The 17,363-nt window shown below is 42.2% G+C and overlaps 1 protein-coding gene across 1 annotated transcript; it reads right to left on the bottom strand.

Moving 5' to 3' along the window:
* Positions 1–4,206: 4,206 nt before the first annotated feature.
* Positions 4,207–14,479, bottom strand: tmem168a (transmembrane protein 168a). Its single transcript, XM_068716820.1, has 6 exons — positions 14,431–14,479; positions 12,890–13,843; positions 12,424–12,699; positions 10,840–10,982; positions 8,464–8,741; positions 4,207–6,035 (listed from the first exon to the last, which is right to left on the bottom strand). The coding sequence occupies exons 2-6, from the start codon at positions 13,721–13,723 to the stop codon at positions 5,485–5,487; spliced, it is 2,082 nt and encodes a 693-aa protein (XP_068572921.1). The 5' UTR covers positions 13,724–13,843; positions 14,431–14,479; the 3' UTR covers positions 4,207–5,484.
* Between the last annotated feature and the right edge of the window lie 2,884 nt (positions 14,480–17,363).

Here is a 17,363-nt window from a genome sequence, read left to right as displayed (position 1 = left end):
ACACACACACACACACACACACACACAGAACAAGGCCATGCATGCTCTCACACGCACCCACACTCACACACTCACAAAACCAGCAGGATAGGGACATTAATAATGAAGCCTTGGCCAAAGTTGTGCATCATTTTGGTACTGATTTGGCTTTGTCTCTTTTCACAAAAGGATTCCCTTATTATTCCAAGTACAAATTCCACTCAAATATTTTTTAAAATGTTCTCTGCCTATGGGAAAGGTCATGGTATAAATTCTGAATGTCTTTTGCACTGAATGGATATGAAATGAATGTGCAAAAGGCAGCGAACACACACACACGCACAGGGTACACCTGTAGAAGACAAGAAGCGCAGAAGTAAACACAACCCCTGATAAACATGCAGGAGAGCAAAAGACCTCTTGTAAATCTATCATCTTGTGAAGCAGCCGTCCCTTAATCCCCCTTCAACCCAACCTTTTTCGATGCCTGAGCTACACTTAAAGCCAGCTGACTGCTTGTTACAGGCAGTAAACAGGTATGTCTCCAGTCAGTGTCTGAGTGCGTTGTTATGTCATGGTTGAGAAGAGACCCCCAGTGCGGCTCCATAACCCACTTACTGGCAGTCAGACGTACTGAAGATCGGAGGAGCAGGCTTAGGTGAGTCACGCATCAGCAGTGCATTAGCTGGAGAGAGAATTTCAAGGCAGTATGGGAGTCTATAGAGAGAGAGAGCACAGGGAGCTGGGCTAGCTTTTGATCCGATTTCAAATTCTGCTCAATGAAGGGTTTCATAATGACATTCAAACACTGCACAGACCTATTCAGTCCAGTCTACCACAATCCACCCATATCCATCATAACATACAGGTTGGTACAGTATTGGTGTACCTTCTCCTGTAGTGTAAACCTAATGATACCACAGCTTTTCCCCAGTTTTACAAGCATCAAAGAAGGAGTTAGACTTTTTGGAAATACAAGTTCGGTACCACTCTCACGGCTGTAAAGATGTAGCTGGGCCCTGCAACCAGTTAGCTTAGCTTAGCATAAAGACTGAAAACAGGGGGAAACAAAATCTGCCTACGAGAATCTTTAAAGCTCAATAGTCGACTTGACTGGTTCATCTTGTTTGTTTGATCTGTACATAAACAGAAACAGTCTTTATGCTAAGCTAAGCTAAACATCTACAGTCTCCAGCTTCATATTTACTGTACAGACATGAGATATGCATGTATATAAACATATTTGAGATATCCTCATATAACTCAAGCAAACAAGTGTATTTCCCAACCATTCCTTGTATTCAACACAAAATAAACAACAGAAAAAAGTCTGTGGTCAGAACTATTCTTGAAATCCCATCCAAGTATTTGTCCTGTTATCAGTGCTGAAATATCTCTCCCATCCAAATCCAACTCCCAGCCAGGTGACATAAAAAGACACTTCCTGTGAGCAGGAGAAGTCTGCTGTGGCTGACTACGAATATGTCTGTGGTCCCTGTTTGTGAGATCAGAATAGGGAACTCATCTGTTTCACTAGGCTAGCTCATCCTAGCCCCGTCCCATCCCAACCAGACTGTGACAACAAAGCTAATTACCGAACCTCCGATCCCACAGTGCTGACAGTCTTGTTATCCTCCGATTTACACTTTTAATTAAATCAAGCGTATCGGCATCATCTGGCTCATACTAAGTATATTTGGCTGCTTACAAGAGCCAATATCCAGAGCAGTTCAGTTTGATTAAGAATGAGTTTAAAAATTAGCAGTCCTTACTGATGACACTACTCACACCTCATAGTATGTGATCAGATGTCATGGGCATTAATTTAATTTATATCTGGACATTTTGATTCCAATGTTCATCTCTGTTAACCATTAGCCTGTTATTTTTTTATCATCCAGATAAGACAGCGAAGGGCTTTTATGTGTTCACGGGGCCAAGATGACAATAGAACATGGCGGCCCAGATGTCCGCCCACACAATACTGTACAAAACATACTCAATTCCTTTATCCTGCAATAAAGTTGACATTCACTTTACAAGACATATGTGTAATAGACTGAGGCTACAAGGTCTGCCTCACCCCCACTCTGCATCAGCTCGTAAACTCGTTTGGGAAAATGCTTATTCACTTTTTTTTGCCAAGAGCTAGTTATTTACCACAGACTATCATGTATTTATTTCAAATATGTAGCAGGTTTTACGTTAAGCTAATCTAAATGGCAGGTGGCCCCAGCTACACTCATACAAGCTGTATGAATGGTAGCCTAACAATATTCTCATCTACTTCTCAGAAAGAAAGCAAATAAGCACATTCAATTCATTGAAGTATCATTGCAGGAAGTTAATTAGGAGTGTCGTGATATACCAGTATTACAGACTCTTCACCTCTCTATATGTATTATTTGAGTGTAATTCATTTGCCAAAAGAGAATAAAATATATATATGTTTTTTACTGATAGCATATGTAATTATATTTTCTATAGAGAGATATTTTCAGGAATTCTTTTCCAAGATAATCGTGTAGTGAAAACCTGATATTGTGACAGCTCTTAAGTTAATCATATGCAAAACAACGTAGTGTCTGATGCAAACTATCCGATATGAAATTACCATATGGGTTTTAGAGAAAGTGCTATGTTGAAAAGGAAACCTGCGAGCAGGCGCATTTTGGCAGCCTCTTCCAAATGATTGTCTGCATACTAGCGAGTGTTGCATGGTTAAACGGCCGCTAAGCGCATCCTCAGCCCTTGTAATTTGAGATAATGGCTTTGACATTTCAATGTCGACCTACTGTGAGCCACAGCCAGCAGGCCTCCTGAAAAGCAGGGCGCAAAAGTTGGAACAGTGATGCTGCTGAATCCGTAATCGCTCATCCCATTACTCCCTTCTGTTCCAGGATAGGAAGAGAAAAGGGGACATTCAGCATTTATGTACTGGATCTAGTACATTTAGCTTTAAGAGGATGCCTGCTGTATGTCACTGAGCTGTGAAAGTGATGAAGGATGCCTATAAGTTGAAAAAATGGCAGCACATTAAGCTTGTTTAAGCTTTAAAATCACAGAAAGCAAATGATCTCTTATCAAACAAAGTCTCCTCTGCAGACAGCCTTTATAATAATGAATAGACCATTGGTTAAACACAAAACAACTGGCTTTAAGCATGGTTAAAGTTAAAATTGCATTTGAATAAACAATAATAGAGGAACAGCCGATGTACTTGCTGCTCCAGTCCCAATGCCAAGATGCAACTTTGGCTATACAAGCAGTTATTTCCCAAAATAATATCCCATGACAGGCTGTAATTACCCACAGACATGAGGCTCAGCTGTAGTGAAACAGTAAAAGGGAAAAGCAGTAGAGAATTGTTGTGTGCGGTCGTATCTGTGCATGCATCAGAGTAAATGTGTGTGTGCTCTGACTCAGCACAACCTCATGGGCCTCAGAGGCGGCCGACTCTTATTACCTAATCCAGTTTAGGAGATGAATCCGGCCCGTAATCTAATTTCCCCACTATATACATGAATCCCTGACTTTAGCTATAACCACAGCTTGGAGGCTATGCAGCAATGAGGAGAACGCCCACACAAGACGGCATTTATACTCATCTCCTTTCCACTAATTGCCACTGTGAATACTCATCTTATAGCTCATACCTGCCTAATGGTTTGATATTTACAGCACTTAAGCACAGCAAACTAAGCACGGTGCTTGTCATTCTTTTCTTGTGCGCTCCCCGTTAACGTTTTATGGATGAAAGTCGGTACGAAGCTTTTCTTCAAACGTCCACTTTCATCTCTCTAAAGTCTCACCAAACATTGCTCTGTGCCGAACAGCGCCCTTCAGGCATGAGCCAAGCCACAGCCCTGCTTTCTGAAAGCGGTAAAACACCCAGCAGCGCCTTGGACACATTTCCAGCTAGGCACCGGGACCAGCCGAGGTGAAAGCTCAGAGAACAAATCCCTCAGAGATACTGTGTCATGTATTGTTTCATTTTCCCTTTACACTCTCATTTTTCTTCAGCTCACAAACCTAATATTTGCCAGGCAATGCTGGCGTTTCCACAGAGCAGAGTCTATATTTGTTCAGTGTCTGTAAAGCCAGCCATGTTAAATGAGCCTAGCTGATTGTCTACCACCATTGTTTTTCTCCTCTATTATTTCTAAGTAATTAAACTCAAATGTATTTTATTCCCTCCCTACATTTCTCATACATACATCAGGCAGAAATGTTTAATCAGTTTATTATCAGAGTTTAATTTCGACATAGTCAGGCATAACTCAAGTGAGGCACAAGGGGAACGAACGTGTGGAAAAAGCCACTTGACACCATTAAGGCAGCAATCCACTCCAGAGTTTAAGGATGTGTAGGAGAGAGATCCAACACAGCCAATAAAGTAGAAAATAAAAAATAGTCAATAGGACTTCTTAAGGTCAGTGCACCAATAAAAAGCATTGGGAGCTTCTTGAATTGTCGTTATTCATGACAAGTCACTTTTTCAAAGCGTGGCAAGGATGACAGCTAGAAAACTTGAATGTGCCGTGTTTGTACAGAGCAAATGACTTCTTCAACTTGAACTCATTTGTGTAAATTTACAGGCTGAGGCAGAGTACAGGGCCAATGTCTAGCGATAATACAAGGCCTCAAGCTGAAGCATCTGTCTTGGTTCAATTCAGGAATAAATGCATATCTGGAAGGTTGGAAAGTGATGAGGGAACGATCCCACAGCGAGTGTCAAGTCGGCCTCGTGGTTAGACGGTCCTGTAACCAGAGGGTCACCGAGTTCAGTCCCACAGCAGCCATCGTTGCTCCATCCTGTTGAAATCCCTCCCCGCTCACACAGTTTAAGTCTATTAAGTTCAAATTCTCAGATATAAACAAGAGGCACGGAGCTATACACACATATTTGTATGTTAAAAAAAATAAAAATAAAAATAAGGCCACCATATTAAAGATCACCCCAAATCCATCTTCAAGGCACTTTAAGACGTTAAGATTTTGAAAATCATTAAACGTCGTAACAAAAGAGATAACCAGTAAACTTTTCCAAAAAAAATAATTACGCAGTAATGGCAAAATAGTATTCAAAAACATAATATATAACACAGGCCCAAAATCCAATAAACTTATACAAATACCTCATTATATATTAAGAACCCAGTTACGTACTTAACATAGTTCTATTCACCATAATTGTGATATCTCGAACCATAAAAGCATGCTCTCTGTGATTTTTCACCTCATTTTGGGTTACACAATATAATATTGAGCTCATGTTTTGACATTAAATTACCAGCACAACATCTCTGCATTATAGCAATTATACATAATGCAAAAATGAATTTGGAAGTTGTTGAACAACCTTTCTGACAGAAGGCCACCTTGTACTCATGGGGTAAAACCTGTGTGCATGTTGGTGTATAACTTTTCCTTTCTATAAACACCTCGTTCCCAGCTGTTCAAAAACACCGGCATCACAATGTACATGTCAATCTCTGTCATGACCTAAGAGTGCACCAGTTTAATGCCCTGCCCAGTGTCCAGTACAGCCGGTGGGAACCAAGCTAGCTTACACCTCCTGAAGCAGCGCAGGAACACGCTACACACCCAGAACAGGTTGAGGCCACAGCACCAGTTGGAAAGGTGCACCATGGGATACGTAGACTTGGGAAAGTGGGTCTTCCAATGCTTGGCCACATCGCTTCCAGTGGGCAGGTGAAGCGTGTAGTCGCTCCAGCGCTTGGACACGCCGTATGCCGCCGTCACGGTCCTTCCCTTTTCCGACCACTGGGTGTCGCTGTCTGGGTTGCAGTTGAACTCCACCCATTCGGCCGTGAAGTCCCCGAGGAGGGGGACATCCCCGGGCTCTGGGTCCACCCTGGTGGCGGACAGCTCAGCCCCCTGCACGGCTACGTAGATGCCATCCACCCTGCGGATGTCCTTCACCCAGGGGAGGGAGTTTTCCGTGTCCAAAACGAGGATGAGGCGGGAGAAGTGGCCCACGTTCTTCTCCTTCCACAACTCCAGCAGCTGGGCCAGGTGGACGCTCTCACCTCCTGCAGGAGAGGAGGACGGAATAATAAATCATCGTTCAAGTTAGTACCCCTGTGATTTGTATATTATAAAGTCTCCTTGAACCACATATTTGCATTTTTATGTTTTACTTTGCTAAAACTATATTCACCAAACTCACTGGCCGAGATAAACAGCTGTGGTTATAGAACCAGTGTTGTGTTCAAGGACATTTCAACAGGACACCTGGCTGTTGATGGACACTGTGGCTTTGCAGGGATCAGATCTGTCAACTTTCACTTGAGGGACTGTCTGTCTCTAACCACCATCCTCACAACCACACAAATTGCATGAAGATGCTGATTCCCAGATGGCAGTGTATATGAGAGCTGTGTGGTACCCCGCCAACAGATGTACCGAATTATTTCCGTTTCCTCAAAATCATCATTTACTGTAATAAAGTGCAAGGTAAGTAAATAAGAGCCAAGGAGAAAAATGACTGCTACTGTTGGCCAAAGAGCAAAGGACTGATTTATATTTGGCTATGAAATTGGTCTCCTTCCAGCTCTCTAAAAAACAAGCCGATTTAGAGACACTTCTGTTGCATTACTAAAGCAATTTGCAGGTAAGTATCCACGATGATAAACAGAGTAAAGCCAAACTAGTTCTTTCATGGATCCCTGTATAATTGAGGACTGAACACTGTCGCACAAAGTTTTCACAATTACAATGATAATACGACTTTAAATCTGCAACTTTTCTCAATTGGGATTTCTGCCAAAACAAGCCCACTTTTTTAAAAATGTGTCCAATTACCCACTGAACACCAACTGAAAAGGTCCATTCAGGATGGTGACAGAGGGAAATGATTATCTTTCCAATGGGGGATTTTTTTGTTTTCTTGTTTGCAGCAACACGCAGAGATAATGCGTCAAGTAATCTCTGAACAGAGGCGCTGGAGCTGACACGGCGTTAACCTGCTGTGATTCTCATTTCTGTCGAGGGAATGTCACAGCGGACCGTCTGAACCCGTCACAGAATCTTCTCTACTGGAACCAAACTTCTGTCCTTCACAGCAATTTTCAACCCTTTTGGCTTACTCGTCTGATCTCGGCATATTGAACTCTGATTAACAGAGAGGAGGGGAAATGAAAAGAATGGAAATCAGACTGTAATGAAAACTGAGTCTGCAGAGAGAATACAAGATCTACTTAATGCCTTCTGACACAACAGCTTTGCAGTAAATGCTGCTTTTGTGTTCAATATTTGTTGTACTCAACTCTGAGTCGAATCTTCAGTAATAACTGACTGAAAATGTGTGATAACTACTAGCCAACTTTAAAGAGATATCCAACCCACAGTTCATTGTGAAGATTGACAGTCGCAAATTAAATCTTTATGATGTTTACAAAAACAGTTTTCACCTGAATCATCTGAGCAACTGATGCTCTCAGCATCCTGCAGGGAAGCTTTCATAGAAGAACAAAATGCAACAAATGCCTAAATAAATGATTCTTGCTCCAAGTGAAAGTGACTGTGCTCATCTTCTTAAGTTAATTAAAGCTAGGGTTGGTAATCTTAAAAAACGTTTTATGTTATATATATGCTGAAATTGTCATTACATCGCAACAGCAATCAATAAATCAATTGTGGCTGTCGAAGGATTCTACCTGCCAGTCTACCTGCGCGCACAATGCTCGGACACTCATTGCACATCACCGTAGTCTTCCACAAGCTGCTAGCTTGACAGCTGTGAGTACTGTGTTTGTGTGTTTATGGTCATTATGAGAATTTTGGGGGAGTGGCTTTGGCCTTTAGAGGTAGGCCTGACGGGACAGGCTGTCAGTGTTGCAGACCTGGCCATTTATGCAATACGTTTACCAAACAATTTCAACTTGAACCTGTTTATTTGATATTTGAACTAGCTTTTGACTCTGCTCACTTGCCAACTACTTTTTCACACATACTCAATCTGTAATGTCCGGCTGTTGCACCTGACTCGACATGTGATAATATGTTTTAATCAAATTGTAATTTCTATTCTTTCAAATTGGATATACCAAAATCAATCTCTGGAATAATAGGTCAACTCTACTGGTAGTAGTTTGGAAGAGTAGAATGGTTTGTCATGGATTTTGGAAGGTGGGCGTTCTCATATCTAATTCATTATAATCTCATGCTAGTTATTGCTGAATGCACTTTAATATAAGGCACATTGAGTGTACCTGTCATGAAATATGCTACATAATTAAAATAGCCTGGCCTCGCCTAGAATGTTAAGCACATGGTGGTATTGCAGTAAAATGAAAAATATCAGTGTCAGCTGAAATAAGCATGAAAATCACTGGTCTAAGTAATACATCCCCAGAAATTAATTGAGCGAATAAGAGAAGGGAATTAACCACGACGCCTGATCATTTTACCAAGAAGGTAAAGTAAAAGCAAAAAAATAAAAAACGTGGGGGCTCTTACCTGCCAGGGCCCAAGCACCGGTGCCTTTGTGTGTATGCCCGCTATAGAAAATCAGATAGGTGTCGTGACGAGGCCCGTCTTCTGTACGAAGCTCCAGGAAGCTGCGTAGCTTTGTCTGCAAGGCCTCCAGCGTAACACCGCTGGTGGAGTAGTCGCAACCAAACGTCTGGATCATGTGGTGGGAGAAGAGGCGCTGCACGTTGTTCAGCATACCCGTTGAGCGCATGTTCAGCTGTTGGACCTGCTCAGGTGGTAGGAGAGTGGGCTGGCCATCGGCGCTGGATGTAAAATAGAGATGAGATCATGTGAGGAATACTCGGATTTTAAATCGTTTTTTTTTATCTTCTCCGAGAGAGACTCAAATTAGGTGGCTTGTCGAAAGCAGACAGATGGGCCACAAGAAAAAGAGACATGAATGAGTGAGAAGTTGATAGTTTGACACACCCGAGGAGAAGAGACAGAGAGCGGAGGAGTAGCAGTCTGCATCAGCGGGAGGAGAGGAGACAGAGAACAGAGGATGAGAGGAGATGGGGGGGAGAGATGGAAGGGGTAGGAGCGGTAGATCACTGCTGAAGGAAATGACATTCGCCTCAGGGAAGTAAAGGAAGTCAAGAATGAAAAAAAGGAAGGGATATGTAGAGGAGAATTGAGCAGGGTGACAAGAAATGAGAATGGGAACCGAGGTTAAAGATAGTTGAGGGAAAAGTGTTTTTTTTTTTTTTTTAAAGTGTGTGACTGATAATAACAAGTGGATGATAACAGAGGGGGCGCGCGCGCACACACGCACGCACGCACACACACACACACACACACACACACACACACACACACACACACACACACACACACACACACACACACACACACACACACACACACACACACACACACACACACACACACACAGTCAAGGCTAGCATCTACTCAGTGCAGCCATACATTTTCTTCCCATCAATAGGCTTGATGTTATTCATGGCCAAGCGAATGGCAAAGCCATTCTTCACTCTTCCAGACATCTGCATAACTCTGCCGTCACATTATGCTCCGCGCTCCCATTATCACCTTCAACCTCCCCTTGAGAAGGATGGGCGGAAGTTTGTCTTCATCTAAATGTGGACACTTCTTGTGTTAGCTAGCTTTCCGTGTTATACGTCTGCTAAAAAAAATATATATATATAGCACACTTGGTCATGCTGCAACCTCTGCATGGCTTGCCAAGCTCACCGTTCACCTAAACCCATCTAATCTTTTCAGATCTCACGGCGCCCAGGGGAGTGAAGGCTTGTAGTTTGAGAATTCAAACCGCATCTTCCCCCCGTTACACTCTCTCTTTCATCATGTCCTTTCCTCCACCCCTCTTTCACAATTCCTCCCCTTCCTGTCTGTCTGTCCTTTTTCGTTTTTTACCGCCACCCCTCCTCACTGTTTACAACCTCAGCCCTCTCCTCATGTCCCAACCCCATCCTGTCATCTCGCCCTCCCCCATTTCAGCCAGCACACCTCCCCTTCTCACCCATATCTCTCTGATCTCCCCGTGGGGCTCTTGTCGTTGTGAAAACATGATCTGCAGCCATCAAACAGCCCATTATTCACGGCTGCATTCTCATCATGCTCGCAGTCCTCCCAATGGACCCTGCACATGCAGCCTCGCATACAGAGCATCTACGGCTCCAATAGGACATGGGCCTGCATCCAAAATCACCTGGAGAGTTAAACATTACGGCGGGCATCCCCTCTGAATGCTAGAGCTGACTATCAGCTAAAAGGTTCAATATCCAGAGTGTGGTCATATACATATATATATGCCAGCCAAAAAGCTCTAAAGGCAAATATGGAAACACTCATGTATAATTGACGGCTAGCTCTTGCTGCTTAGGAGGAGGAGATGTGTCGGCATCATCAAAACTATATCGGCTGTTAAATGAAAAAAAAAACACTTACGCCAACTGAAAGGGCATTGGGAGGGGCAGCAGCAACTAATGGCTAACTGTTTCAGCTGAACAACTTGGTATGCTGCAGAGGGAGCACTGGGATGATCCCTTAAGGGCCCAAACATTAGCGCCATGTTTATGCATAGTTATTGGCCTATTTATCCAGTTGGTTTTGTGTTAACTGAGGAGGGAGTTGGAATGAGCGATCATATTTACCCGCGCCTGTGATGCATGGGGGGGGATGTTTATGTGTGAATGAGGTGCGTTTTGTTGCTGCTGTAGTCCAGACCTTCTTTACCATGGCAGTGCGCTTAAGCCGTCAGTGCTCTGGTCACTCTTTTGCTTCATGCCCACTGCCTCACTACTCACTTGAAGGCTATGCTGTTGCTTGCTGCTACTGCATGTATCTGCATGCATACATTCCTGTGTCCCTTCTCTTCAGTACCTGCAGTAAGCGGTAGGTATGACCAGGGCGTAGCCAACACAGGTTCCCCCCAGGCAGCTGCCCAGCTCGTGGAACAAGCCGTGGGTCAGAGACTCCAAAGGCAGCACCACCAGCAGAGCACAGAGAAAGAGGCCGTTGGAGGGCTGCAAGAAGCAAAAGAATCGGAGTCACTTTCATTCATCACTTACAGCTTGCACCAAAGCAAACAGACCCAGCTAATTGGTGGTGACACTTTGCATGAGTTACACAATACGGGACTGACAGTGTTATTACGGCAGGACAAAACATGACAGGACCTAACTAAATGAAGGCAAGATGCAGTGTACGACAGCAGACTAAACATCAAAAGGATCCATCCATAACAGAATGATTACTGTAGTGTATGAGCCTGCACTCTCTGGGTTGCCTTATATCTTGTAGTTTCTATTCTTTAGATTTTAATGCTTAAAAGTCAACTTGCAGATACACTCAAATACTCACACAAATACCTATTACCAAGTAGAAACATAAAGCAGATATTGTGCTGCAAAGCACCGTTAGGCAATCACTTTCTTGAGTCACTGTGCTGGCATGCAATGCAATACAGCATCCTCAAAAAGCTACTCTGATTTCATAGCATGGCAATGAATCCAAGAATGCAAATCAATACCTGCATGCTTAAGTGGAACCACACTTGAGTTTGCATAATATATTGAACTGCCCAAGGTATGCCCGGAGTGAAAAATGGGTTACACTCCTTCATTTAACTTTTATGAAGTTGTTTACTGCTTAAATGCAAAATACTATATTCTCCAACGTCTGAATATAGTATTGAAAGCAGAGAAAGCACAATACAGTGGAAAGGGAGGAATTCAAAATATAATGCAAACGAGTAGTGGTTCTCACAGATAGAGAACTGGTTTGCAGAAGTTGATCTCAAGCTATGGGAGTAGGGGGACGCTCACAAGGAGCATTGTCGTTTTTGTGTTTCGTGTGTATAATATTACTGTATTCCAACAGCAAAGGTATTAAAAAGCTGTAAAACATAAAAAAAAACAAAAAACACATAACAGGAGCTAAACACAAACGAGTGCAGACAGCCCACTTACTCAGGCAAATTTGCAACTGACATCAACAATGTGCAGATTTCAAATTAGGACTCAGGCCCATGAGACTCTGACAAGGTAAACGTCTAATAAGGCTAAATAAGTTATTGCTGCTCTTTATTCAAGTAGATAGGGATATTAAAGTGCTAATTAAATTGGTTCTGCATGAGAGCAGAAGTGCCTCTGCTTGGGGAGCAACTACTAACTACACAGAGACACTAGCATCTCTCTTCAGAGTTTATAACATGGGGTAAATGATATGTTTATAGAGAACTTGTCATGAAACTCAAAGTGCTATAGCTGTAAGACAAAGAAAACAGGACCCTCGCCATGATCTATGATGTTTACAATGACTAGAATGATGCATGCATAAAAACACTGAACAAAATACACTTTATTTTATATCTTCAGACGCTTTGCAAACTTTCCTATAATAGTTTATGATGATAATATTCATGATATGAGTTAAAGTAGTAGTATTCTCTCTTGTGTCTCTTACCTGCCAGGACACAGCACCCAGTATGACCGTTGACAGCATACTAAAGAACACCAGCCGTTCTGAAATGAGGCAGAAGTGTCGGATGCCCCTGGAGGCCATGACTTGGTTGAGACTCCGGCTTCTGGATCGCTGAGCCTGCCAAGCCTTCTGACATTCACTCAACTTGGTGTGGAAGCCCCATATTGTCATCAGCAGAATTATGTGGCAGATAAACCAGAAAAGGCCAAACAGACAGAAGCCTGGAATCACCAGATACCAGAGCTCCAAGTGGCCAAGCTATGTGAGGCAAGAGAAAAGTGTGAAATACAGAATTACCATTTCTAACTGAGGAATACAAAAAGCTGTATCATCATTCATAAATACTGCAGAACAAAGAGTTACAAACTGTAAGAAATTATTGAGTTTGAAAGTCACATGAAAGCTCTAAAGACTTGTATAATGAACATTCGCAAAACGCTGAGTGTACCTTTAAGGCAGCCAGGACAAAGAAGGCCAGCTCCGTCAGACTCAGCGGCAGCAGAGACAGCCTCCTCCACACCGTCCCAAGGGAGAGCACTGGTAACCAGCGCTCGCTGGGCCCCAGCACACTGAAGTACACATCCAACACAGGCTCACACAGCAGCCTGCCCATGTAGCAGCCTAAAGCATACGGGTTGGCTGTGATGCCTAAGGCCTGGAAAAACACAAGAGAGGTGACCAAGGCAAAACTGACCAGGTTAGGCAAAGCCAGAAGGGATTTCATCCTCAGGTCCACAATGAGAGCCCCCAGGGCCACCACCAAACCTATAATGGCCACTGACTTGTGAAGAAGCATGGCAGTGCTGGCAATGCCAAATCCCAGGAGCTCCAGTAGCTCAGTCGATGTGAGCAAGGTGGGTTTGTTACGGATTGAGCTGCATATTCGCTCAGTTAAAGCCCACATTGTTTTCATGATTACACTGGCCAACAGGAGATAGTTGGCGACCAGCTCCTTCACATTTGAATTCAAGCTGGAGCTGTTGAGGAAGCAGAGAAGGCCAAGCAAGAAGCCACACCACAAATGGAACAAGCTGAGACTAGCTTTCTCCATAGCAAAGTAGTAATACAGGATGCTGGCAATCCCCAGGACAAAGAGGCCCAGGATGAAGATGACCAGGATCATTGGTTCACTCGTCACCTCCCAGCGCGCGTACATGCCAACGCATACCGCCACGAGGAGGTTGACGCTGGACAGGTAGCCCAGGCAACACACGGAGGTAAACATGTCCACCTCCTTGGGCTCCTCAACCGTCAGCTCCTCTTCCTCTTCCTCCCGAGCCATGGCTGATTTAAAAAAAAAGCTTAACCAAATACAGTTAATTTCTTCCAGTCACCAGTCTGACTTGCACAGGTTTGCATATGGAGGACAACGCCTCTTAATGACATTCTCCACAATCAGCCCCTGTGAACAATTCAAAAAGCAGTGTTACTAAAGTTACTAAGTAGCTTTAAATCCAAATGTCAGGCTAATTAAACTGATACATGTTACACCTCTTAGCTACTCATGTCCAGACGAATTGGTAAATATTACATTAAAACAAACAATGAACAAACTCATTAAATGACGACAATGTTAGCTTCTTTGTTGTTCTATAATCAGTTTACATATTCCTGTAATACGAGATACAATGTCTGAATATAAGCTACAGTATGATATGCTAGATCACAATGATAATCTGGTTAACGTTAACGCAATGATAAACAGCAAAATAGTCGACATAAACTAATAAAATATTAGCAACGTATCACCCAAATGAAAGTGACAGAGGCCCTGCGGTGAATTTGTGACTATGTGGCACTGCAGCCGAGAAGTTTGCTAACTTGCATAGCCTCCCTGCTGACTTTTCGTTACCTGGTTAGCTAACATAACATTTTAATGCTGCGTCTTTGACTGTTAAAATAAAACGTAGCGGCCCTTGCACAAACGTCACAGTAAGTACTGTGAAAAAAATGAATACGTAAAGTCTTTATTGTCCAAATGTTACTTACATGTTGTTTGTTTAGATGACAGCAGCAGTGCTTCCGGATTGTGAAGTACGGCATCTCGCAAGTATCAAAACACTTGAGCTTCGTTTTTCTTCAGGCTGGGGATATCGATGTACTTTTACATCTGACGTACACCAATCACCGAAAACTTAACTTGACATCAAGCAGAAAAAACGTTACCTTCTTCCACCGATAATGCACTGACAGACAATTCTTATTTTTTTTGATGAGGCTTCGCTCAGATTTTTGTTTTTCTCACATCCTGCTTTGTTTTGTCACGCGTGAAGAAAGTAGACACTGCATGTAATGTGGAGAATGTATGTGGACACAAATGATGAAATGAATACTGCAATAGTCAGACGAGCTTATTGAAATATTTCACAATATCCGAGTTTGGTTTGATGTTCGTGGAAAATGTGACAATGAACTGCAGCTGTTTGAAAATCAGTCTGGGAAATCATACTGTAATAACTTTGCTTTGCTATTTTGCATTTGTTAAAACTGTGGTAAAAAGTTAGTGATAGGAAATATAAAATAATATTGATATTATATTGGCAGGACCAAGCATTATTAGCCCATATCTTCAAACAAGATTATAGCCATTGTTACTACCATTGCAGGAAATGAACAGGTGGAACTTAATGAAGGCTCAACTGAAGTGTCCTAGTGAATTAGCATGCACAATACCGGTTCTAGAACTAGTGCCTTAATGCAATGCAGCAATAATCAATCTAATTGATTACACCTGCTTTTTCTGTCAGACACGTCAGAATGTCTGTGACAATAGCAGATTGATGCTTATGGTAGAGAACCTCAAGCTTTAGACAGATTGCAAAAAACTCATCAGATCAGAGTTTGGTTTTTTTAAACGTTGTTACTGGCTTGAGTTATAATATTTTTTTTTTTTAAATCACATGATGCAACTAAGGAAATACATTATTCATGAATCAACATTTCAGTCATGTGCAGTGTATAACATGTTACAAAATTTAAAACACATTATTATGAAAACGAATCACTGTTTCATGAGTAGCACAATGTCCACAATAGTGATATTCCTGTTTCTGACTGCGTATTTCTGACTATTCATACCAATGAAAAACCTTTTACTTGCTCCAGTGCTGCAACTCGCACCCCAAACGTCTGTATCAGGGGCTTTGTAGACCAAGATAAACCCATTGGCCTCTAGGATAAGATGCCCATTTACTGCATTACTGAGGAGAAGCCTATTAAAAAGGTTTATTTGGGATTTTCTACTGATGCAATGTGATAATTTGTAACGATCAGGGGACCATCAAGAAGCTGGCTTACTCAGTACCCTGAGGGTACACTAAAGCAACCCAATACATTCATCTGTGTGCATTTTTATGCTTGTGTTTTTCTTAGTGTATGTATGTATGTATGTATGTATGTATGTATGTATGTATGTATGTATGTATGTATGTATGTATGTATATATGTGTGTGTGTGTGTGTGTGTGTGTGTGTGTGTGTGTGTGTGTGTGTGTGTGTGTGTTCGTGTGTGTGCCGCTTTGATCAGATGTTGACATAAGGCACAACTGGGAACACAGTGCTTTAGCCCCCTCAACTGCTTGTGCACACAGCCCTCTTTTAGACAATGTTTATGGCTGAGAGTAAGATGTGGATAACAAAGACCTTGAGAAAGGTCCTTGTTACATTGTTACTGAAACGTTGACTTTTATAAAAATATAGATCAATGCAAATACGTTTGTACAGGCATTTTTAATGTAAACACTGAAATGTATACTAATATATCTGTCCTGAGCTTTGATCATTTCAATTAACCAGAAACACTAACTTCAATCCATTATGGAGTGAGGATTTTCACTGAATTATGCTAACGAAGCTAATAGAGTTGATTTTTTTTTTCCCCAACAGAAAATATTTCCCCACACAGGTGTGATTTATAACATCAATTATGGCCCTGTTCTATTTCGGTAGGCCCGGGGTCTGGTAATGTGCTGCTGGCTCACTGGATTGACTGTGACACTAAATGGAATGGAACCTTAATTAGTTTTATCAGTTACAGCTGTGTTTACCCTGCTATGACATGTCAAAATGGCTGTTGTGAGGAGGGCCGAGTGAAGGATCTGCTCTCAGTTGATTACTGTGATTAGAAAATGGTTAAATCTGGTGCCATACAGAATACTTGTGCTTTAAAATGGCGCACCACCTGGACGACATCCGTGTACTCTGAAAGGCTTTTGTGGTGCAGCTATAGAAGTCTATATGAAGCGTGTAATGCTTTTAAAGAGAACGAGAGTGGAGCTGATTGATTGATCCTCATCCAGTCTCTTTTACAACTTCTTTTACAGAGTACTGCAGTAGTGTCTGTTGGTAACCTGGAAATGTAGACCCTTTGGTCCCAAGATTACAAAAACAAACTATTGGTCATGTAAAGATACACCAGTGCCGTGAACATGCACTAGCGGTTGCATGGTCCTAAACCACAAAAAGAAGTGGCCTACAGTATGTGTGTATATGCATGTCCTCTGAGATAACGAGCAGGTGGATAACATCTCACGAGAAGGTTTTCCTCATGACTAATAGAACACCAAGAGGTCATTAGAGCCTCTGTTAATTCCTTCCATCATCCATTTATTTCTGGATAAAGAACAAGATAAGTAATACGATGAAGAAGTCACCACATTTATTTAATTAGGGCTTTAACGTTGCATTCATGCATAATTGAGGAATACAGTGTTCAAGTAATTTCCCAAAACTGTGGTGTGTGTGCAGGCCCGGTATAATGAGCTATTACTAAGAGGAAGGCAACCCTGTCTCCTACAAAATGACATTCTCATACAACTAGTTTGCACTTTCAATTAATGTTTTGAGAGAAACATATTTTCTCTCGGATTACGGTAACAGTTTGAAACACGCGGTTAACATTGTAAATTGAAACAAACTGCAACG

The sequence above is a fragment of the Cebidichthys violaceus genome, unplaced genomic scaffold, assembly GCF_023349555.1.
Source record: "Cebidichthys violaceus isolate CVI_PGR_0920_01 unplaced genomic scaffold, fCebVio1.0.p SCAF_21, whole genome shotgun sequence".
NCBI lineage: Eukaryota > Metazoa > Chordata > Actinopteri > Perciformes > Stichaeidae > Cebidichthys > Cebidichthys violaceus.
Note: the sequence above shows the minus strand (reverse complement) of the source record. Positions and strands in the feature narration are given on the sequence as shown.